This window comes from Arvicanthis niloticus, chromosome 1, assembly GCF_011762505.2.
Source record: "Arvicanthis niloticus isolate mArvNil1 chromosome 1, mArvNil1.pat.X, whole genome shotgun sequence".
Lineage (NCBI taxonomy): Eukaryota > Metazoa > Chordata > Mammalia > Rodentia > Muridae > Arvicanthis > Arvicanthis niloticus.
In genome coordinates this window covers 112,370,188-112,394,255 of record NC_047658.1, presented here as the reverse complement: position 1 = coordinate 112,394,255, position 24,068 = coordinate 112,370,188, and the positions used below count along the sequence as shown (strand labels likewise).

The 24,068-nt window shown below is 43.6% G+C and overlaps 1 protein-coding gene across 3 annotated transcripts in view; it reads right to left on the bottom strand.

The window, feature by feature from the left end:
* Window positions 1-842: 842 nt before the first annotated feature.
* Chka (choline kinase alpha) overlaps window positions 843-24,068 on the bottom strand; it is a 46,062-nt gene continuing 22,836 nt past the window's right edge. Inside the window, exons 3-13 of one of the 3 annotated variants that reach the window (XM_034509621.2) lie at window positions 23,471-23,500; window positions 22,468-22,521; window positions 12,783-12,896; window positions 10,155-10,288; window positions 9,704-9,808; window positions 8,726-8,784; window positions 6,547-6,634; window positions 5,675-5,783; window positions 2,994-3,100; window positions 2,396-2,477; window positions 843-1,866 (exon numbers count right to left, since the gene is read on the bottom strand). In XM_034509621.2, the coding sequence (XP_034365512.1) occupies window positions 1,807-1,866; window positions 2,396-2,477; window positions 2,994-3,100; window positions 5,675-5,783; window positions 6,547-6,634; window positions 8,726-8,784; window positions 9,704-9,808; window positions 10,155-10,288; window positions 12,783-12,896; window positions 22,468-22,521; window positions 23,471-23,500 (942 nt within the window). In that variant the 3' untranslated portion in view covers window positions 843-1,806. The remainder of the gene's footprint in view (window positions 1,867-2,395; window positions 2,478-2,993; window positions 3,101-5,674; window positions 5,784-6,546; window positions 6,635-8,725; window positions 8,785-9,703; window positions 9,809-10,154; window positions 10,289-12,782; window positions 12,897-22,467; window positions 22,522-23,470; window positions 23,501-24,068) is intronic. The other 2 variants (XM_034509610.2, XM_034509615.2) reach the window with 2 other exon arrangements.

Below are 24,068 nucleotides of genomic sequence, written 5' to 3'. Positions count from 1 at the left end.
CTATTCCAGTTGCCATGGGAACAAACAGCATGCCATAACACCAGCACGCACTGTCCTGGTAGTGATCACCACTTAATGGATGTGATTGATCAAAGATGCATCTGATTCCTGCTCATTTGAACAGGAAATAACATCAAGCAGGGAGAGTAGGGCCTACGAAGGTCGTTTGAGAAAAGCACTGTCACAAATGGGAAGATGTAGAAAAGGAAGAATTGAGCTGGAGAGATGGCTCAGTGAAGTTAAGAGCCTTGTTTGTTTCCCAGTACTCACTGTGAAGTTCTCAATGGCCTGTGACTCAGTTCCAGGGCATCCTACTCCTCTGGACTTCTGGGACTCAAGTGTATATACCTCTCCCCACCACGTAATTAAAAATACTAAAATAAATCTTAAGAAAACCATAAGGGGTCATCATGCCTGTTACTTCATTAGGCAAGCTAGAGTGAAGCCACTGTGATACAGGGCAAGAACAAGCAAGCCACAGCCACTTCCATCCTATCTTTCAGTGGAGAGTTCTAAAAAAGGCCAGTTAAAACAGTGCTGGCATGCAACATTCTTGCTCAAGTTTGGTTGGTCAGAGCAACATAAGAGCTGCAGCTCCCTCTTCTGCTAACTGGGCCTGACTCCTGGCAGAACAGCAGAGTGAGGCTCTTTCAGGAAGGGTGGCAAATCCCAGGGACCTTTGCTAACTGGGGCAATGGAGATCAGTGGGGCACCAAAATGTGTTGCAGAGAATGAGGTGTGACAAGGAGGATGCCCAGCCTGGCACTAGTTACATGGCTTTTCCATGTGTGTGCTGATGGAGAGAGCAAGGCACTGATATATGAAGGGTAACAGCCTGAGAATAGGTTTTAAGTTGTTTATTTATCTGTATAATACAGTCTCGGTGGTAGCAGAAATATGTGCACAAACAATTCAGAGTAAAAAAAAAATTCTACGTTTATCCCATTGGGTATTAATGTACATAGATTTCACAGCTCTAATCTACCTGCAACCTATTACCCCACATACAGCTGCTACCTCCCAGTGACATCAGATGGGAAGCAGCTTCAGAGGGCAATGGGCAGAAGCCCAAATTCCAGGCCAGGCAGAGGGAAGGCAAGAAGGGGTGAGGAAGCTGGCTCCACTGTTCCTCCCCCGGAAGCTGGAGCTATAAAGCACACCCAGTTAGGAGACACTGAAGTTATAGCCAGTCGGTGATGCTGATCCATGTAGTCTTGTGTACACAGGCACAGACGGGCTGCAGCTACTGCCTCCTGCAGATGCATACCCACAGTCAAGTGTACCCTGTACTTCTAGAAACAGCTGGCTGCCCATCCACAGACCCCACAACTCAGGCTCCTCCTGGTTAGCCACTTCACAGTATGTCTGTTCACTTGCCCTTCAGAAGTGTCTCCAACACATTGTCAGACTGTCACCTTCAAAGCCTGGTCACAAATGTGCTGCAGCACATTAATACCCCAAGTCAGCACTTGGTACCCACACAGCACTGCTCTGTCCAGCCAGGGCCACAAGTGGCTGAAAGCTGTAGCCATGCAGCCAAAAGGACTCCAGCTTAGGCGGGCTCTGAGCTATTGCACTATTGTACTATATTTCTGCTTCCAATCATGGTTCAGAGTCCTAGTGAGAGTGTAAACAAAGATGAAAGAAATGTTACTCCACTTTAATATAGTCTGTAGTATACACATCGGTGCTCAGTAGTGAGACGTCCAGGCCTTCTGCCCAGGGCAGTGGTCACAGCAGTGTTCCACTGAGGGCCTGGTGCAGCTGCCTCCTGCAGTCCAGTGGTGAAGAGTGGAGCCATCCCATTCACACCCCAAGCTTCCTCTTCTGGTCAAAGTAAGCATCGAACCTGGCTTGGGCATATTCCTGAGAGACAGCAAACAATACTTCACTATGTAGCCAGGCTGACCTGATGTTCACTGTTGTTGTGGACCACCACACCAGCCTGATTATTACAGGATCAAATTAAAATTACATTTCATTTGTCAGGGGTACTCAGACCACAGAGCATGTCAAGGAACAATCTCCACCATGTGGTACTAGATTGTTCCTCAGGAACTTGGTGGTAGATGCCTTTACCTGCTGAGCCAACTCACTGACTCCAAAACCTGCTTTAAATACCCAAATGTTTCCTACCTTTGACTCATGGCATCATTACCAAACCTCCCACCTAAAGGAGAGCCATCTTAGTATGAGAGGGATCTGTCCCAAGAAAGAGTCTGTATGTCAAGGCCAGCTCCTTGACCCTGGAGTGAGGCAACTATACTGTCATTAAGAAGGCCTCCAAAAATCCACTGCCCCAGTGCCACCAGGTCACCAAATGGCCAAATCAAGCTCACACACACACACACCACAGTTCTTCCTTGCAGTTGGAAGAACTGCCCCTGAAACATACCATGTACCCAAATTCGATGGATGAAATCTTGGCCTGTACAATGGACCAAAGTCCCCAGAGGAAATGAGAGGCAAGGGCAAATCTGTAATCACAAAAGTGAGAAACACATAAGCCATGTGAGGTCAGTCAGAGAACCAAAGAGATGTCATCTTATACCCCAGCTATGCTAACCAGACATCTTTCTTATGCTATAAGTGCTGCCTTGGCCCTTTCACAGGACTGTAGTGAAGGGACCGGAGTCTTTCCACCCCTGGTCAGCCACGGGAATACTTACTGGTGTGAATATACCCAGCTGCCTGGCAGGGCACACAGGATACTGGGGTGACCATGCTCTGCTACAAAAAGAACCACCAGCTGATAGTAGCTCCTGAAAACCTGCCCCATGCATTCAGCAAGAAGCTGTTCCCTGAGCAGGTTTCTCTAGCCCTACAGTCACCCACACTTTCCAGAGCTGCTGCTAAAGTTCAAATAATAGCAGATGAGTGGAGCCATGTCACTGTTTCCAGCCTCTCCTTGCAAAGACACATACTAAACACCGCTGATTGGCGATTGGTTATGCGTGACTATGCGTGCCAACACACAGCAAGCAAAAGCTTACCTGTTGACTTCAAGCAACATGTCTTCTTTTGTAGCAGACTGCTCTTCACTACTGAGGCTTTCAAAATCATTTTGGAATGTAGTCAAGTAACTGGAAATAAAATGGAGCTTAAAAAAGAATTAACTATGTTAGGATGGATGTTTGTTAAAAGCAAACACTGTCAATAATAGCTGCATACCTATTATATGCTGACACTGCCTTTGTAGTGCCCAAGTGAGAACTGCAAGGCCAAGATGGCTTCTGACCCAAAGGTCCATGGCATTTATAATTAGCTTTCTTTAGGGGGAGGTTTACAGAAGATTCTACTTGAGTATCAAAAAATAACACTATTCAAGGGGGGCTAGAGAGTAACACTGGCTGCTCTTTAAAAGGACCCAGACTTGGTTCCACAAGGTGGTTTACAACCTCCTGAAACTCCAGTCCCAGGAGATCCAATGCCCTTTTCTGATCTCTGCAGGTACTACTGTATACACATAGTGAACAGACATTTATGCAGACAAAACACTCTCACACATAAATATTCAAAACAAGAAATCCAGAAGGCTGCACACTTTAAAGTATCCACAGCAGATTAAAGAAAATAAAGAAGCACTGTATTACTCAACATACACAGAGCTAATTAATATCTGACAGAGCTCCATACTCACAATCTTTCCTTCTGTGTTGTTTATTTATTTAGGGGATCAAATCCAGGGCTCTGCACATGCTGGTCAAGTTCTCTCCTATTGAGAGAGACATCCCTACCATCGTCTCAATGGCTCAGAAAAAAAATATAACTAGAAAGCAACTGCCTTAAAGTTGCACACTGTTCTACAGTTTGAGCACTGTCTTGTACCACTACTATCTGCCTCTGGCTGATAATCTCTCCCAGTTATTCTGACAGCTCTGAACTCTGGTGCTATCTACTTTATGGGTCTAATTTCTCTTCTACCAAGCCTAAACCCAATGCCCTTACCTCACCCCAAGCAGACCCATCATCCCCTATTCCTCCTGATCCTCACATAAACTTGGCTGCTTAGCTTTGGACATATTCTAGTTTATTCCCAACAGCCTTAAACGGTGACCAGAAGAGAGTGATGACATCTGGCATCTTAGCAAGCTCCCATTTGAAGGGCTAGCCCTGTAATGGAGTATGCTTCCTGAAGCTTCTTCATGAGCTCCTAGCTCCATGGACTCAAGATGTTCCCTGACTGATGTGGAGCAATGGCTTGTTCACACCTGTCCTCACAGGAATCATCTGAGCCACCTTTCTGCAGCTGTGGCATTCCAGTTGAGTTTCCCTATACTTTCTCAAGGTTATTCCTTACCCTGCCTACTTTCTTTTTTTGGTTTTTCGAGACAGGGTTTCTCGGTATAGCCTTGGCTGTCCTGGAACTCACTCGATAGACCAGGCTGGCCTCGAACTCAGAAATCCTCCTGCCTCTGCCTCCCAAGTGCTGGGATTAAAGGCGTGCGCCACCACTGCCCGGCCCTGCCTACTTTCAGGACCAAAGCCCATCAAGCTTCCTTCTAGGCTTCAGAGATGGGCCAAGAAATGAGAGGAAAAATATCCCAGGAAGAAATTCCCATAAGAAATGGATCTTCATATAACCAGTTAGCCCCTTGAAATTCAGGATGGGAAAGGAACCATTCACAGAGAAGCTTTTCCTCCAGCTACACAGAGGCTCATGAAATAAAGCAGGGTGTTCAACTGATCCCATATGCCTGGGAAATGGAGCTTTTGGCAAATACTGGAGGAAGCACAGGAGGCCTAACCCTCCAATTGAATCAGGTATCCACAGCTCAAAACAAAACAAAACTGAGTGCTATTTTTTTTTGGTTGTTTTTTTTTTTTGGTTTTTGGTTTTTGGTTTTTGTTTTTTTTTTTTTTTTTGTTTTTCGAGACAGGGTTTCTCTGTGTAGTCCTGGCTGTCCTGGAGCTCACTCTAGACCAGGCTGGCCACGAACTCAGAAATCTGCCTGCCTCTGCCTCCCAAGTGCTGGGATTAAAATGCTATTATTTTTATTATTAGGAATTGAACCCAGGGCTTCTTACATGCTACCAAGGGTTTCCAATAATCTACACCATCACTCCTCAGACTATGATGCATGATGTTGCTGTGTAGCCCAGACTCACAATCTTCTCTCCCTCTTCCTTTTTAGCAGCCCTAGCAGTTAGGCATGTGTCATCTAGCCCAGGCAAAATCATGTTTTTACTGTTTTTAAAAGATTTATTTATTTTATGTATATGAATGAGTCTTCAGACACACCAGAAACGGGTGTCGGAACCCATTACAGATGGTTGTGAGCCACCATGTGGTTGCTGGGAATTGAACTCAGGACCTTTGGAAGAGCAGTCAGCTCTCTTAACCGCTGAACCATTTCTCCAGCCCCAGAGTGTCTTTTAAAAACAAGCATGTGCCAGGGTTAGTGGAGCACGCCTTTAGTCCCAGCACTCAGAAGTCAGAGGCAAGTAGATCTCTGAGTTCAAGACCAGCTTAGTCCATAGATTGAGTTCCAGGACAGCCAAGGCTACACAAGAGAAAAACAAACAAACAAACAAACAAAAACTTGTCTTGAAAACACTAACTAACTAACGAACCAACCAAATAAATACATTAAAAAAAAAAAATGAGTGTGTAATTCTAACTGTGAAGCCAGCTTACATAAAGCTAACTTATCAATACAAATGAGTCTCCTACCTGTTGTTTCCGGGTTGGATACTTCTGAATGTTCGCTCTGAAGAAAGGATATTTTTCATAGGTATATTCATACATCCATTCACAGAAATGATTTCCAATGTCAAATCCCCTGAAAGAGAGGACAATGCAGGTAAGGAATGAGGCATGCTGTAGAACCTGCAGGCTCCTTGAGCACAAAGGGAAAAAGCTAAATAGGATCGGGCTGGGGAGATGGCTCAATGGTGAAGAATCACCTGCTGCTCTTGCAAAGGACCCATGTCAGGCAGCTTACAACTGCCTGCTAACTTTAATTCATGGCCTTTTCTGGCCCCCAGGGGCCGTCGGTACTAGGCACAGGCACACACATAATGCATACAAATACACATAAAAAGTATATTAAAAGCTGAATGAACCTTAAATGGGATCTGTGATCCCCAAGGTAGGCTTTTAGAGTTTTGCCCAATCTAGGCATATAACTTAGAAATATAATAAATGGTTGTATTTTTAATACAGGCTTACTGGGGTAATAAATTACCCCAACACAGGAGTATGGTAGCTTTCATGACACAGAAAGCCAATTTGGTAAGCATCAGAACCACAGCAGACGGAGAACCAAAGGTACTACCTGAATGCTACTTGGGCAACTGAGCGCAATGCTTCTGTGGCAATCAGTACTCATGTAAGGAGAACTCTTGGCAGCCCAGAGGAAGTGGCAAACTGCTTGTGAGTGCCTGCTCTAACTGCATAAAGGTCTGTGCTGACTTGCCTCAGGGGCAAACAGTTTCCTTTCTGGTGTGGAAGCGTTTTGCTTAGTATGCTGTTTGAGTCTATAATTGCTTTGTATTACAATAATGAAATGATACTGAAATTGGCATTTGACTATAACACATTACCTGTAATTGTAACTGCTGTATTCAAAGTCAATGAGCATCAGCTTCTGCTTTTCAGAATTCTCTTGACCTTCCAACAATAAGATATTACCTACAAAAGATTTGGGTGAAAAGACGTAACACAAGGTTCTACCCTTGGGCAACAGAGTGTAATTTTTCACCCCAGATGATTTCAGCTTTGGTCCTAAAGACATCACAGGAATACAGAATACAAACTTTGTCATGGTAGCGGCTTGCTCTAAGCAGGAAGGCTCCAGGACCACCTGTTCCTAGTCCCTGTCCTGGGCTCTCTGCATACTATAGCCAGACCTCTTCAACTACTATCTGGAGCAGTACTTTTCCAAAAACTTCATACAGTGTGTGTTAGAGTGCATCTGGTTTCCTTACCTCAATCTCCCAGAACCTTGGAACCGGGTTGCTGTCATCAACTGCCCAACTGGGGCTCAACTGATTTGTCCCTGCATGCTGTCCAACCCAAGGAGACCAGAGACAAATGAATGGCCCTATGATGTTTCCTCCAGCACTGAATCAAGGAAGGTGCATGACTGCTAGCCTGACTGGGCCAGCCCATTTCCCCTAGTGTCTTCAGGAGCTCAGGACGGGGTGAGAGGACCTGGAGCTCCATACCTTGCTAACTCTGGCCACTTTCTCTCCCCCATCATTTCTAATAAAAGTAAAGCAGTTTCTAGGTTTTGCAGCATATTCCCGTTGCTTCCAATGACAATGAAAACAAGACCAGGAGGAAGACACCCAAGATTATATAATAAAATAAATGCCACCTGTCATTTCTATCTTTTCTACACTTGGCCATCACTTAAGTGACTTGGTTGAGATTCCTCTCTGGTGATGATGATTGGCATACCTCATCATCATCAGGACCAGAAGGCTGTGGCTAATGGGCAAAGCTATTGCTGAGATTTCTATATCTGCTCTACCCCAATAGTGGGCAAGCCATGATCAGCTAATCAGAGAAGTACTTTGGCTCAAATGAATGGCTTCATAAGAAACTAATCTAGGGCTGGAGAGACGGCTTGGTGGTTAAGAGCACTGACTTCTCTTCCAGAGATCTTGAGTTCAAGGCTCCACGCACCAGCCAATGGAAATAGAGGTAGAGACCCACAGCCAAACATTTAGATGGAGCTAGGTGAGTCTTAGGAAAGAGTTGGGAGAAGAATCAAGGGACCTGAATAGGATATAGACTTCAGAGGAAGACCAACAGAGTCAACTAACCTGGACCATTTGGGACTCCTATAGACTGAACCACCAACAAAGAGCAAGCATGGGCTGGACCATGCACATATGTAGCAGACATGTAGCTTGGTCTTCATGCAGGTCGCCCATTAGCTGGAGTGGGGGCTGTTCCTGAACCTGTTGCCTGCCTGTGAGTCCTATTCCTCGAACTGTGCTTGCTGCCCTTTCTGGCCTCAATGGAAGGAGATGTGCCTACTCTTGCAGTTACTTGAAGTACCAGAGTGGGGTGATACCCAGGGGTGCCTTCTCCCTTCTTAAGGGACAGGTGGAGGGAATGGAGACAGGAGCTGTATGAGGGGGAATTGGGAGAAGGGTGGCTGATATTGGGAAGTAGGGTGAATAAACAAATTAAAGAAGAAAAAAAGAGAACCTTGGGCATGGTATCTCTTCACAGCAATAAAACCCTAACTAAGACACAGGAAAAAAAAAAAAAACAGTAAAATTCTTTAACAGCAGCAATACTTCAATTTTCTCAAGTTAAACAGCCTGAGTCTTCAGTGGTGTGTGGGCATTTTGTGAGAAGGTGGTCTGAGAGCCTGCACAATTTGGGTCTTCTGCTTTGGATGCGAAGGTAGGATTATCTACCATAAAGAGTTACACATCAACAGGTACATGTGATTTTATTCCAATTCCCAGCTTAAAGACAATTTTTTCAGATTTTTCTAATATATATATATATATTTAATCTTATAAATATAATTAATATTCTATTCATTTTTTGAGAACTTGCTTTTCTGATTATGATTCAGAAGGTTTTCTTTGGTATAAAATTCTAGCTCTCTTTTGTGCTTAAACTTCACTTGCTGGCTGCATATTATTTCAATGTACTTAGTACACATGTGCTGTCATCTTGCATGCTTCTCACACACATATTAATGGTCTTTTAAGTACAACAGAAGCTTCATCTTTAGCATGCCATAGCAATTCTTACCTTCTTGACAGTCATTATGACAAAATACAACTGGAGATCTAGTATACTGCAGCAATGACCTGGAAAAAGAAAGCCTCACTGTTACCTATCTAATTCAGTAAGGTGCTTGCATGCTCTCATGTGGTCAGCCCAGAGCTAGCCTCACTAACACCCATTCTAGTCAGTGGGATACATTCATGCTTGTGTGGCCAGCACAGGGCCTGTATTCCAACACAGCACACTCATTCACATCCAGGAAAACATGTGAACCCACTCAGCCTCTCTGCACTGCAAGCTTTTCCCCACTGGGCTACTGTGCACTCTGCTCATGCTATCCTGGAACACACAAGTGCTTGCCATGAGCCTAACCTCTGACTTAGATGACCCTAGAATGGTTTCTTTCACAGAACTACACAATTGCTTTCTGTCTTAATAAAGCAAGAGTTCCTTAAAGGTCTTGGCACCATTTCCACCTGGCATAGCACACAGGGACCCAACCTCACTAGGAGGACACAACAGAGGTTTCTGTTCAGAAATCAATCTCAAGATTTTCAATGTCTCCCAATGCTTAGGCTTAGCCTGCCATCTCCCTGGCCTACTACCTCTACCCATCACTTCTGTTCTAGGGAAAACCTCACTTGACCTTGGACATTCAGGGCTGGAGCTATGTCTCATTGATTAAGCTGAATACTTACTTATAGAGGATACTGAGTTCATAGGTTCAGATTTGAAAACAAAAAAAAACCATCTTTCAAAGACAAATTCACCCTGCCCACCCACAAAAGCCAGTTGTGGTTGCACACACCTTTGATCCCAGCACAGAGACAGAGGTAGTCTGATCTCTGAGTTTGAGGATAGCATGGTCAACAAAGTGAGTTCTAGGACAGATAAACACTACCTTGGGACAAAAAAAAAAAAAAAAAAAAAAAGACATACTCCCATGTTCAATCTATCCAGTTCATTTACCACATCAGGTAGGGGCTAGAAGGCTATACTCACCTCAGGTTCTCAAGCTCAAGAGGCAGGTTGTAAGAGAGGAACTTGTGCAGTTGCTGAACTCTGGCCTCCCGGCTGAATTTAAGTCTTAGTACTTGATTCAGGTATCTGCCATAGGAAGGACAAAGAGCAGTGCTAAGCTGAGCAGGTGTACTCTTAGGCCTCATTCAAACACCCGACTCTAGCCAGTCCCAGTCCCAAGGAAGCCCAGTGTCTCCAGGTAAGAGGGAGGGGATGGTTGGACCTACAGTACTCAGGGAAGCTAGCTTTCCACCCACCCACCTGGTAGCAATTTTGCAAACAAGTCTTCATTCTTGGTCCAGGAATTGATTGATACATGCAAGAAAGACTTATTCATGAGACACACATCACAAGTAATGGCATGCACTCACTTCTGTTACTGCCAAAGACACCAGGGTAAGAGTGATGAGGACCAAATAATCTCGACACTTACTTTTCCATTGTTCCAAAAAGCCATTTTGGTTCCTTATTGAATGGCATTTTCATACCATGAAATGTGGCCATTTTCTCAGCTATTTCTGCAGAAATATCTGGTAAACGTAATTCTTCAGTGTTCAATCGCCGGCTCTGGAAACAGGAATCAGGAACTGCCATTTACACATGCAACCTAACAACTGTACTAAGACCATACCACCTTAGAACCAAGAACCAGCTAAATTATTAAAGTCTCACCCAGTGCACAAAATTTTCTTAAGTAGCCCAGAATGGTGGTGCATGCCTTTAATCCCAGTAACTCAAGAGCCAACAGCAGGCAGGTCTGTGAGTTCAAGGCCAGTCTGGTTTTACATACTGAGACCCTGCCTTCCCAAAAAAGAAAGACACAGCATCTCCACAGGTGATGACCCATGGTGCCATGGTACTTCTATAGAGAGAAGCATAGTGTACGTTGAAAAGGGTGTACAGTGAAAAGCAGGGTGTACAGCAAGGAGCAGGCCTATTTCATTAAGAACCTGAGAAAGTTCCCCCTTTAATGAACAAGAAACACCATTCATGTGACATGTGATAGATCTCTATAGCTACAGCTGATGTCATCGCTTGTCAAAACAGGTAGGCAAACATCATCCTATCAAGGAAGCCCTAGGTTCAAGAGGGCTACCAACTGCCTCTGCTGTGTGGGTTGATATGGAGCAGGTGTCAGTGTGCCATACTAGGCAGAAAGGTGGACATGGAGGTCAAATCTGAGCCTGTAGACATTGTGCTGTCCCCTGATATGGCCTGAGGCCTGGCTATTTGTGTGTGTGTGTGTGTGTGTGTGTGTGTGTGTGTGTATATATGTATGTATGTATGTATGTATGTACACACACACACACACACACACAATATATATATATATGGTAGAGAGAGAGAGAGAGAGACAGAGAGAGACAGACAGAGACTTTATGAATGTGATTACACTGTTGCTGTCTTCAGACATACCAGAAGAGGGAATTGGATCCTATTACAGATGGTGAGCCACCATTCGGTTACTGAGAATTGAACTCAGGACCTCTGGAAGAACAGTCAGTGCTCTTAACCACTGAGCCATCTCTCCAGCCTGCTCCTTTGGAGATTTGATTAAAGATTTCCCATCTAAGCCCAACAATGGTAGCACACATCTTTAGTGCCAGCATTTGGGACACAAAAGCAGACAGACCTCTGAGTTCAAAGCCAAAGAAAGACGAAAGAAGGAGGAGGAAGAGAAGGAGGAAGAGAAGAGAGGAAAAATTTCCCACTTGTTTCAGTGTAAGCTCTGTAAAAACAAAAGTCACAGTGGCTCTTTTCTGCTCTGACTCATGGTGCTGTCTATGAGAATTAGTGTGTACAGGGCTGTCCTGTCCCACAATGGATAGGACCCAGGACCCAGCACAAGGCCATCACCTGACTAAGATGCTATTTGCCACAGCTCAATGTATATCCACAAGAATGTGGAAGGAGTTCTAGGAAGACTATATTTATTAACAAAAACACAAAAGAAAACAACAATAACCACAAAATTTAGCTGGTAGGTGGTACACTTTAGAGGCAGAAGCAGGCAGATCTCTGTGAGTTTAAGGCCAGCCTGGTCTACAAAATGAGTTCCAGGACAGCCAAGCTACATGGAGAAACAACAACAAGGGCAAGGGGAAACAACAGCAGCAGCAGCCACTGCCGCTGCCGCAGGACAAGACAAGAAAAATACTGACACCATGGAAACAGAAGAATTGAGCCAGAGCAGCAAAATGGGATGAAGGAGATCTTGAACGGTGGGAAGGCAGAAACAGAGGGAGGATGATGGAGACAAGAAGGAAGAATAAGGGGCTGCAGCTTGAATGCTGCTCCAGTCCATAAAAAAAGACCCTAGAAACCATGAATAAGGCAAAACAGGAAATGTTTAGGTGGTAACAAAATGGTGAGACCCACATTTGTGTGTGTACACACCTATTTTTAAAATTTTATTAAAGATTTATTTTTATATGTACAGTTGTTTTGTCTGAATGTATGTTATACCACACGTGTGCCTGGTGTCCAAAGAGGCCAGAAGAAAATGTTGGATCTCTTGGAATGGAGTAACAGATTCTACTTGTGAGCCACTGTGTGGGTGCTGGGAATTAAAACCCAGGTTCTCTGGAAGAGCAGCCAGTGATCTTACCTGCTGGACCATCTCTCCATCCTCTCACATATAATTTTACTTTGACGGTCTATGTATGAAAGAAAGGTTGTTACATAGCTTAAACGCTAGGCATGCTAGGTAAGCATTCTACTATCTCAGTTCATCCCCAACACATTTTCTCTTGTCTTGCTTTACTTATGACTCATAAGACTTATTTGCTTTATTTTCTGCGAATGAGAGTTTTATCTGCATGTGTATTTGTGTACAATGTACATGTCCTGGTGGCCACCTTGGTCAAAAGAGGGTGTTGGACCCAGCCAGTACTGAGCACTGAACCTGGATCCTCAAAAAAGCAACAAGAGCTCTTGACTGCCATTTAGCATTTCCCACATTTATAAATCCCACATTTAGTATTTCAAATGACATTTAGTATTCTTATTTTGCCACAAGAAGTAAACCAAGTCCACCCTGTTGTGGTTTCCATAATCTTACCGGGATAAACTGCTCCAGTCGGCCTTGGGGAAAGATGCCATAGAGTTTTGGCCCAAGTGACCTCTCTGCAAGAATGGCAAACATAACACTCTCCAGAACCATCGCCTCAGCCCCCTAGAACAGACGGCAACAGACCACGTATTAGTGTTTTCCCAGACAGGAAGTGCCATCTCAGGAGCAGGTTCCTCCAGGCTGCTAGGCCTTCTTTGGCATGGGCAATGATTCTCTTCTGGGCAACGATTCTCCTTCATTCATCCCTCCATCTGTCCCTCAGTCCCCGCCCCCTATACACTTACGCATGTGCATACACGCGCGCGCACACACACACACACACACACACACACACACACACACAAAAACACCTGACTTATACAGGATCTAGCTCACAGCATTATACTATATAGATGAGGTTTAAAATTAAATTTAAGTCACTAGTTCCAACCTCCTACTAATGTTAATAACAAAGAGTTCTATAACCCAATACATTACATACTAATACTCTGTAGAAAATGCTTTAAGACAAATAAAAAATTTGGTATCCTACTAAAAAATTTGTGTTAATACTATTTGTTTTGAGAAAGTCTCAAGTAGCCCAGGCTGGCCATGAACTATGTAGCAGATGATTCTCCTGCCTCTTCTGGGATTACAAGCATATGCCACTAGATTCACTTTATTTGGTACAGAGGACCTAAACTATGACTTCTTGCATGCTATGTAAGAACTCTACCAATTGGAACTATCCCCAGCCCCAACCCCTGCAGTCCTAAGTGCCTGTGGTTATTCCTATGTTATATGGTAATGCTAACTGTATCTTAGGAAGACAGTTACTGGGCTATCCACTAACAGAAGTCCTTTCTCACGTCAAATGGTACTCTCCACACCAAGTCACTTTATAAACTGTCTTATTAAGGGCCACTGCTTTTATTCTGTCTATTCATTTTACAACATAACTGTTTGAATCTCACCCTTGGCCTCTCACAAAGACATCAAGATCCATTTTGATGAAGATGACTTAAGTGCCTCTCCACTGAGTACCCAGTGAGCGTGAATGCTCCAAAGGCCTCCTGCCTAGTCTGTGGGTTCTAGGGTTTAAATTTCAATTCTTGTCTGTTATAACTTCTCTATAAATCCATTATGCTCTTCTTTAGATTTATTTTGTATGTGAGTGTTTGTCTGCATAAATATATGTGCAGTGTATGTGCCTGGTGCTTGAGGAAGTCTGAAGGCGTTGGATTCTTTGGAATAGAGTTCTGGATGGTTTGAGTTACTATGTGGATACTAGGAACCGAATCTGGGTAAGAACAAGTGCTCTTAGCCACTGAGACATCTCTCCAGCTTCCTCCCTCCATCTTCTATCTTTAGTCCTAATAACTATAGAACTATAACCTAGAACTATAACTATGACTTCAAATCCACCTTTTCCCCCAATTCATATTCATTCCTGTCACCCTGAAAACAGCAAAAAAAAAAAAAAAAAAAAAAAAGGTAGGTGCGTGTGTGAGTTGTCATCTGTCATCTGTTAAGAGTAATGGGTAGAAGGGACTGTGGCTCTCTCTCAGAGCGTTACTCATTTATTGTCTTAGGTCCTAGCTCAGATTCCATCTTAAATTTTAAAAACTTTATTTTTTACAGGCAGGCAGTTCCATGCCATGGAGCCCATGTGGAAGTCAGTGGAGAACTCTGAGGCATCCGTTTACTCCTACTACCTTATAGGGTCTGGAGCTCAGACTCAGGTAGAGCCTGCACCTGTCGAGCGTCTCACTTGGCCCCAATCCCACACCAATAGGTATGTCTGTTGCCCTTTCTAAAATCATAACTTTCCCCCTTTCAGGTGATTTTGATGGCCCTTTGGTTTTGTTGTTGTTGTTGTTTGTTTGTTTAAGAGACACGGTTTCTTTATGTAGCCCTGGCTGCCCTGGAACTTGCTGTGTAGACCAGGCTGGTCTCAAACTCAGAGATGTGATCACCCTTTGTTAAGAAATATGTTATTGGTGAAAATAATCCCAGACAAACATGCTTACAGCATTCACATTACAAAATTTGGGGGAGTGGTTTAGCTCATGGTAGATATTTGCCTAGGAAGCAGGGGGTCCTGTGTTGGGTCCTCAGCTCTGAAGGTTTAAAAATTAAACGGACAAAAACTGAATTCAGAAACTGAGGACAAGCTCATTAGGCAATGGTAGAATGCCACAGCTGGTAAGACAAAAGAAAGAAATGCTGTTTCCAAAGCCGTCAAAGCACACAAAATCACAATAAGCCAGTCACTTCCCCTGTGTGTGGACAAGAGCTTGTTCCTAATCCCTACAATTACAGCCTAACTATAACCTTGTATAATCCTCATATTAGTCTAATTATACCTTGCGAGGCTGTATTTATTAAATTCCAAGTGTGTGTATTTGACAATATCAATATTATTAATTTGTTCAGACTAAGGAGTTGGGTGTTGCATGGACTTGTATCTTTTTGACAACACGGAATACCTCTGTTTAGCAGATGAAATGTTCTTATTGCTCATCTAACCCTCGTAACACATTGGTTTAGGAGGGACAGTTACTGCAGCCCTGTCTGACCTGAAGCCCGATACTGCAGAGACTCTCAGGGGAGCTCAAGCGAAGGCCCTCAAGGTGTCCTCTGCTGTAGTCCTCTCCCCTGTAGGCTGGGAGCAGTCTCCTCGGCGCCTCCTACAGTGGAAACTGCAAAAGCAAGCAGAGCCTGACCATAACTGAACAAGAGGATCCTGGGCTGAGCTCTAGAATAGGCAATCTACCAGGTATGGCTCCTTGTAGCTATACGCCACCTGTAGAACTCCCCACCCCCACATCCACAGTCTAACTTCCAGTATAATCATTTCTACACTTCGTTTGTCTAAAAAGCCAGACTTTTGTTATGATTAAAATTTGTTTTCCAATTTCCCACACTGCAGAGTGATTATGATGAACATGAGGGTTCAACTGCGACAGAAATGTTACATTTTGTACTTTTTTTTTTTCTTGTGGCAGTCTTATGTTGCCCTTGCTGACCTTGAACTGGTTATAGCTAACCCTGAACTTCTGATCTTCCTTCCTGCTGGGATTAAAAGTGTAAACCATCATGCCCAGTGCTTACAATGCTTGCAGATGAAATCCAGGGGTTTTGTATACAATATGCAAGCACTCTGTCCACATAAAAATAAAAAATTAGAGAGAGAAAGAGAGAAAAGATAGGAAAGAATGTACACGTTTGTGGCTGCCTATATGCCACAATATGGGGGTCAGAGGACATCTTCCAGGAGTTGGTGTTCTCCTTCCATCATGTGGGCACTGGGGATTGAACGCAGGTGATTAGGTTTAGTGGCTAGTTGACTTTACCCACTGAACCATCTTGCCAGCCTCTTCTGGTTGGATTTTGAGACAAAATCTTTGCATTATTGTCCAGGCTACTCTTAAATTTCCAATCTCCTTGCACCCCCTGCATCAGCTTCCCCAGAGACAGATTGTAGGCAGGCAACACAATACCTGAACTCAGTGTTAGATTTAAAGTTCAGTAAGTTCATCAGTACCTGTCTGTGTGTAGCAGTACTGTCACTGGTACCTGGACTCCTGCAGAGCCCATCTTTACACAGACATGGTGCCCAAACAGATATATAAGCAATTCCAAGCCCCTGATGCTCTCCCTGGTGGCCATGTGAAGCAAGTGAGCAGTAGTCAGAACAAACAGGGCTTGGCCCCCAGCCCACAACTCCATATCATCATCTGGGTTAGTCATTGGCTAGTACTACCTTTTTGAAGAAATCAATATCGTAACTATCTACTTTGATTTCAGAAATAAAACTTAATCATTCATTCATTCAAAACACAAAATGTTTGATAAATACTTAGCATTGTGCTAAATATCAGGGAACCAAACAATAAGTGCCATCAGGCCCTGTCTGTATGGAACTCACAAAAAGAACTAGGAAATAACTAAACAGAACTACAGGAGGAGCCAAGGCCATGAAGGAACAGAATGCTGGAAAGACAGGTTATGAAAGGGCAGTGATTTCCAAACAGGCAACACTGAACTGACTAAGACCCAGGAGTGCAGGGTGCAAATGAGCTATGAGTTCTGATGGAGGAAGTCTGGCACAGTCAAGGAAGTGAGAGAGTGGTTGCTCAACTGGGCAACCAGGACAGACAGGAGCAGCCTATGGGACAGACAGGAACATGTGAAACATCACAAAACCTTATACACTGAGCAAACTCCCAGAGCAAAAGAGAAACTGGCTTATTCCTGAGAACTCCCACTCTACAGCAATGGTCTCAAAGCAGTCACAATAGTAAGAGCCCCTAAAGCTCAGGAAACATCAAGGAAGGGAAAGTGAAGGAGTGCAACATCCAGGTGAGGAGCAGGAAAGCTGTCTTCCATGACATGGCATGGCTGATGCACTTAAGAGCTCACAGCACCTGTGGTTTTCTACATTAAGACCTGCACAAAATCAAGCCAGTCAACATTCCGAACAAGAGGGCAGTGTTGTTACATGGTACCACTTCTAGCTGAGGGGTTATTAGCAGTTATTGGCAGTTAATGGTTTCTGGGAAAGGGAGAGTCAATTTTCTCCAAGTATATGGCCCTGGATAGTTGCCCATGTTCTAATGGATGGTCCACACCTATGTGCATGCTGGCAATACTAACTGAATTGGACTCTAGGAGTTGTTGTTATTGTTGTTCTTCTTAAACAGGATGCATGTTGAGTAGAGTCTGGAGTAGTGGAAGAGGAATAAGGGGTTAACATGAACAAGACACATTATATAGGGAGTGGAGATGGCTCCAAGGTTAAGAGCACTTGCTGCTCTTGCAAAAGACACTGGTTTGGTTCCCAGCACCCACAGCACTCACAATCTTTAACTTGTTTCAGATTTAATAACCTCTTTTTACCTCTGAGGGCACTAGGCACACACATGGGGCACTTACAAGCAAATTACCCATAGACATAAATAAATACAAAAAAAATTTTAAGATGCATAGTATACATGTATATTAAAAGAATAAAAAATTTCCTAAAATTAGCATTTACCCATTAACAAACACAACCAAACAGTATACACATCAACACTCACCTCACAGTGATAGAATGTTTCCTGATATTTTTTTTCTTCTCTATTTCATTTAGAAAGCAAGCTACATATAACATGCACACCCTCTTCCCTGCTAGACTACTGAGTTTAGGCAATATACTGAAACTTTGCTTTCTAAAAACAAAAATGCTAACATTTCACATAACCTACCACTTGCAAACAGCTGATTTCAAATCTGGGCAGTGAGAGGAAGAAAACTAGGGAGAAGACGAGGTAAGATGGCTGCCTTTGTAGAAGAAGGAGCTACAGATGCTACTGAGGGTACAAACTGGAGGAAAGCAAAATGGCCGCTGACTTGGCAATGTACAAGTTGTTGGTGATAAAAACTAGAGCTTCAGAGGAGTGATGGGTACACAGATTAGATAGGAAAAAGTGAACACAAGAATGAGACATCTAGATGGGTAAAGAAAACAAACTTATACTTTTCATTATCTCTATAAAGTTTTAGTTCTGTAGGGGAGAACCCAGTCAGTAAAAGGTTTGCCATGTATATGTGAAACTCATAAATTTGGTCCCTAGAACTTATATGAAAAGGCTGGGCATGGTGGCATGCATTTGCTGTCATAATATCAGGCAAGCAATGTACCACTAAACTATAACCTCAGCTTGCTTTTTCCTTTTTTAAAAAATTTATTTATGGGTTGGAGAGATGGTTCAGAGGTTAAAAACACTGGCTATTCCTCCAAAGGCACTGAGTTCAATTCCCAGCAACCACATGGTGGCTCACAGCCATCTGTAATGGGATCTGGTGTCCTCTTCTGTGTGCAGGCATACATTTAGGCAGAACACTACATATATAGTAAATAAATAAATCTTAATGTATTCTTTCTTTCTTGTGGCATTCTAGGGACATGGCCAATCCTCACGAGACAGATCAAGATCAAGACACACTCAGTAAAGCAATTGGTTAAAGAAAAAGTGATATAAGAAAAGTGATATATGAAAAATAAGCAAAGTAGCAAGACAAAGACTGAAAAAGATGAAGGCTAAAGATAGTGAAAACTATGCCATTAAGAAGCAAGCAGGAGGGCTAGAAAGATAGCTTGGCAGTTAAAGGCACTGGCTGATCTTCTAGAGGTCCAAGGTTGAATTCCCAGCAACCACAGGGCAGCTCACATCTATCTATAATGGGATCTGATAACAACCTCTTTTGGCATGCAGGTGTACATGCAGATGAAGTACTCATAAACATTTTAAAAGAAAGAAACAAGCAACTTCTGCAACTTAATTGCCAAGGTGGGTTGATATCCATGGAAAGCCTCCTTTTTTCTTAGGAGAAAGGGAGAGGGCATGGGGGAGGGGAGGGTATGGTAGGGTAGGCTATGGCAGAGTAGGGTAGGGGAGACTGGAAGGAGAGGAGGGAGGGGAAACTGCTATCCAGAAGTAAATTAATTATTTAATGATAAAAAGAAGAAAAAAGAAGAAGCAAGTAGAGATGTTGCAAGAGTTCCAGATGATGATCCCAGATTGCCAGTGTCAGTTAGAGGCTGCATATACCAATCCTCAGCAGATATTAGAAAGCGAGAAAGACTTGGATGGAAGAAGCCAAAAAATATAAAGAAGCATTTGTAATACTGCATTCAGTGAAGTTAGAAGCCTGCAATTTTTCTGTACAGAGTGATTTTGTGCATCAAATCCCAGAAGATAGATAGATAGACAGATACATACAGACATACATACAGACATACATACATACATACTATACATGCGCATATATATGCATGCATGCTATGAATGAATGCTAGAAGCCAGAAGTCAGAGTGTCACATCCTCCTCTGGAACTGGAGTTACAGCTGTTTGTGAGCTGCCACGTGGGTGCTGCAAATCAAATTTAGGCTCTCTGTAGAGGAGCCAGTGCTCTATAGAGTCTCTGAGCCACCTTTCCAGGCTCCTGGTTTTCATTTTTTATTTTGAAGCATGAGCTGACTAAACTGCCCAGGCTGGCCTTGAACTCTCTCTGTAATCCAACTAGTGATTCTCCTGTTTCAGCCTTCCAAATAAATAGCTGAGACTATGGGCCTGTGCTTCCCATCTTTTGTTTGATTGAAATGGGGTTTACGTAGTCTTGGCCTTGAACTCATGGTCTTCCTGACTCTAAAGTGTAGGTGTTGCAGTCATGTGCTACCATGCTAGAGTCAGGCTAGGTCTAAGGTTCAACACAACCAAACTGAAGTAACCAAACTGAGGTGAGAGAAGTGTTAGAAATTTTTAGTTAAGGTTTTACTACATAACCCAGGTTGACCTCAAACTCATTGCAATCTTTCCATTCATTCATTCATTCATTCATTCATTAGTGTTCTATCTTTATGCACCTACGTGCCAAAGAGGGCATCAGATCCCATTACAGTGGTTGTGAGCCACCATGTAGTTGCTGGGAATTGAACTTGGGACCTTTGGAAGATTAGCCAGTGCTCTTAACCCTTTGAGCCATCTCTCTAGCCCTGCCTCAATCCTTCTCCATCAGCCTCCAAGTACTGAGATCACAGGAATGAAGCATGGCTTTAAAACAAGCAAATCCCCTAAAAGTTAAGACTTAGGAAAGACTAAAATAAATTCATTTTTAAAGGAAAAATAAAAATTTTATCAGGAAAAGTAGCAGAGATTGCACTGAGGTGGAAAAGACATCAGCAAGAACATCTGGCTCCTTGGAGAAGGAATGGGGGATTGTGACAATTAAGCTGAGACATTAAACCCAAAGAAGAGTGGATGTTAAATGCAAGTCAAAGATCCCCTCTATAGGGGTTGCCAGTGGAAGGTGGCACAAAAGAACGGGAGTTGGAGTAGAAGATGTCAGATGAGAGCTGAGCAGCCAAAGAATAAGTTTCATACTGCATTCCTAGGGTGGGGGACAGGAAAGCTGAAAGAAAAAACAGATACCTGAAATAGACCTTAGAACCTAAAGGCAAACCTGAGGGTAAGGCTTAGCAGGCTGATAGGCAGTAAGCACTGCTGAGGTGGCACATCAGCTCTCTCTCCCAAATGTGTACTCTCTAGAGTTCAGCAGCTCGGGCTGAGGGGTACAGTGCAATAAAGGCAAGCATGGAGGTGGCTGGGGTCAGCATGGCAGGGGTTACAGGTAAGCACAGAAGAGACAATTGGAAGAAAGCACTGAGGATATATGAAGGGAATGCCTCAGAAGCATAGTTGGTCCATTAGAAGGACCACCAATAGAGAATAAGAAGGGGACAATGTCTGCACTACAGACCTCCAAGAAGCAAAAGTAACTGCTTAAGCCCCACAAGACAAAAAGGGCTCCACCTTTTGGAACAATCAGGACACACTTATGGAGAGGACATCAAAAGGAATAATTGGAAAAGCTCAGGAAGGACTCAGTGGAGAACAGAATATCCTGGCCACAGAACGATGACAGGGGTCAGAAGGGACTCCCAGCACGTTGTTATAGAATCTTGGCATAATGAGGGCAAGAGGCAGACAGCCCACAGACCAGGATGAAGGCAAGAGGACGACCTTCATGTGGCCTGGGGTTTCTGTTGTCAAATGCTTGGATGCAAGATGGAAGAAGCAGGAAACAGCAGCATTTGTCTTGGCTGGATAGAAAATGTTCTCTACAGACGACATAAGGAAATGACCTGTGGGCTTTGGAGCAATAGTGAGGACAATTCATTCCTTTCACTATGTGGGTTTGGGGATAAAACGTGTGGCAACAAACACCTTTACTTGCTCAACCATTTCACCAAGGAAGTGAGATGTTAGAGGGACTCAATAAGGAATGGAAACCAACTCTCCCACACTCTGTAACTATGTGCATGCCAACCCCAAATCACAGGAAAAGTCAGATCCCTGTAGAGCAGGTCCTGAGAAGGAAGGGGAGAGGCAGCTGTGATTGTCTGTCTTTGAGGATGGCAGCTGAAACCCAAGGGAGGAATAAACAAGAATGTGGGTGCCAGCAGGCAAAGCAGAGAACTGAGACAGGGGGCTCTGCTACTGGATAGCTACTGTAGCTGTAACATGACAGGAAAAGCAGGAAGCACCAGCTCACAGTCCAGAACCTTCCAGGGGTGGCCAGCTGGCCATGCCACATTACTCATCTTGAGCACACAAAAGAATGCTCACAAGGTACCCATGCTCCACCGCTCATTTCACATCTGGAGTCTCCAGTTCCCTTGAATGCATGTGTCTCAGTGTTGTTGGCTCCATTTCAGAATCTGGGAAGAAGCCTTTCCAACCTGGCTACCAAACCCGGGACCAGCACTGCCACTTCCTTAGGGGCATGAATGCCAGTGAGACAACAAGGCATTGATCTGCTTCCTAATAATGGCGAGACACTGCCAGAGGAAACAGGTGCCTCTATAGCAGAGTATCAGAGATTATTAATTATTACCTAAGCCTGCATCTCTCAGCATCTCAAATCTTAGTTATTGCCACCACAGACAATTCGACTCCCTACCCTCAGGATTAAGGAAGCCCCTTGCAGCTCAGCCTTAGTGAGCTGGCTCCAACTGGTCCAGAGCCCTTCTTTTGAAAAAGATAAAGATCAAGTACAGAAACCAGACCTGCCATACCACAATTCAGTAAGGCTGAACACCACCAGTTTACAGCTCATGCAGATGAGAAGGGACTCGATTACTTACTTGAAATTCATTTTCATTCTGAGCTTGTTCGGATCCCTCTTTATTACAGGACCTCTATGAATGAGAAAAAGCAAACACTTCCGGTGAGATGGAGCACTCTGAGCAGACACTAACTTTGCAACCACAGACAGAATGGGTGTTCACAAAACACCTCAGATATTTAACAAGGGCTTTTGGCCCCCCAGGTGACCAGCGTAGTCTAAAGGCACCAGCAGTCTCCAGCACTTGTGCGAAAACCTTCAAATGCTTCATCTTTTTACAAGGAAAGGGATGTACTGCTGTGCCTCTCATGGCTGTCCCCATGTACCTTTCACAATTTCATTGTTAGAGGAAAGTCACTAGAGAGTGCTCTCTTCCAATCGGGCCTTCTAAAGCTCTGCCTGAATTAGCTATGTGGTTCTCTCAAGCGAACCTGCAAAACAGGAATGTCAACATGCCTGTGGAGGGCTGCAGGCAGCAGAGAACATGGACAGAGAGGACAGCACTAAGCAGGTGATAAAGCTAGGGTGAGCTCTATGCACCTGCCACTTGCCCAGACTAGCCCTTTGCTCCAACCAGTCGAAGTTCAATCTTAGCTGTTCCTCTTGTAAACAGAGGACTGTGTACTTAACCAAGCCCTAGGATTAGCTGATAACTGACACATTAGGAGCTACTTTTACATCAGTTTCCTTCATGAAATTGCAAGTTACTAGCAACCAGGCTTCTAACAATAACAACAGACTGGATCATCGACTGGGGTTAGGAGCTTGGGCTATTTCTTAAAGCCCCCCCCACCCCAAGTACTTTAAAACCGAAACACTGTCTTAGTAATAATGGGAAAGGAAAAAATAAAATCAGAAATATAAGAGTTTTGTCAAAATTGTATAGTCAGCTGTCTTCAAAACTGTTATCTTACAATTATATCAGGTTTACTTGAGCCAAACCCAAAAGGTATCCTGTAAAGGAAACCTCCATAAAAGAATTTTAAGCTAACAGATTCTTGAACATCCCATAAAAAACATACCTTGCCATTCCACAGCTTTATCAAAAACACCTGTACCAAGGGTGGAAAGTGTGGACAGGAAAAAAAAATGCCACGTTAAGCAACACCGGCTACTCTAGCAGCATTCAAAACACCCTGTGAGAAAGCAACCGCTCTCACCATCATATACAAAATAACATTCCAACAGGTATCTTAATGTGCTTGGCATAAAAGGTACATTTATCTTACTTCTTTATAAAAGCAGACAATATAAACATCCATGTTCATAAAGCTATCTGCAAAAGGCTCCTAACACTGGTGCTTACACATATGCAATAGTAAACATAACATGCGGGTGAGTACATCTGAAACAGAACAGTCAGTACAAACATGGTGTGCTATTTTCATTTGTGTAATCTGCATTTCTCTGATGAAAATCTAAATGTTACAGGTTAAATCCCGTTACAATGAAAGGTACAAAAACCAAAATATACGAATAGCTCTTGCCCTTTGCTGACAGTGTGTCAACCTGAGGAAAGAGTGACTCAGGATTAAAAGGCTTTATCTCTTCTTATACCCAGAGCCCTCTGGTACTGGCCCCATTGTTTTAGACTCACACTGCAATCTATCTCAAGGGATC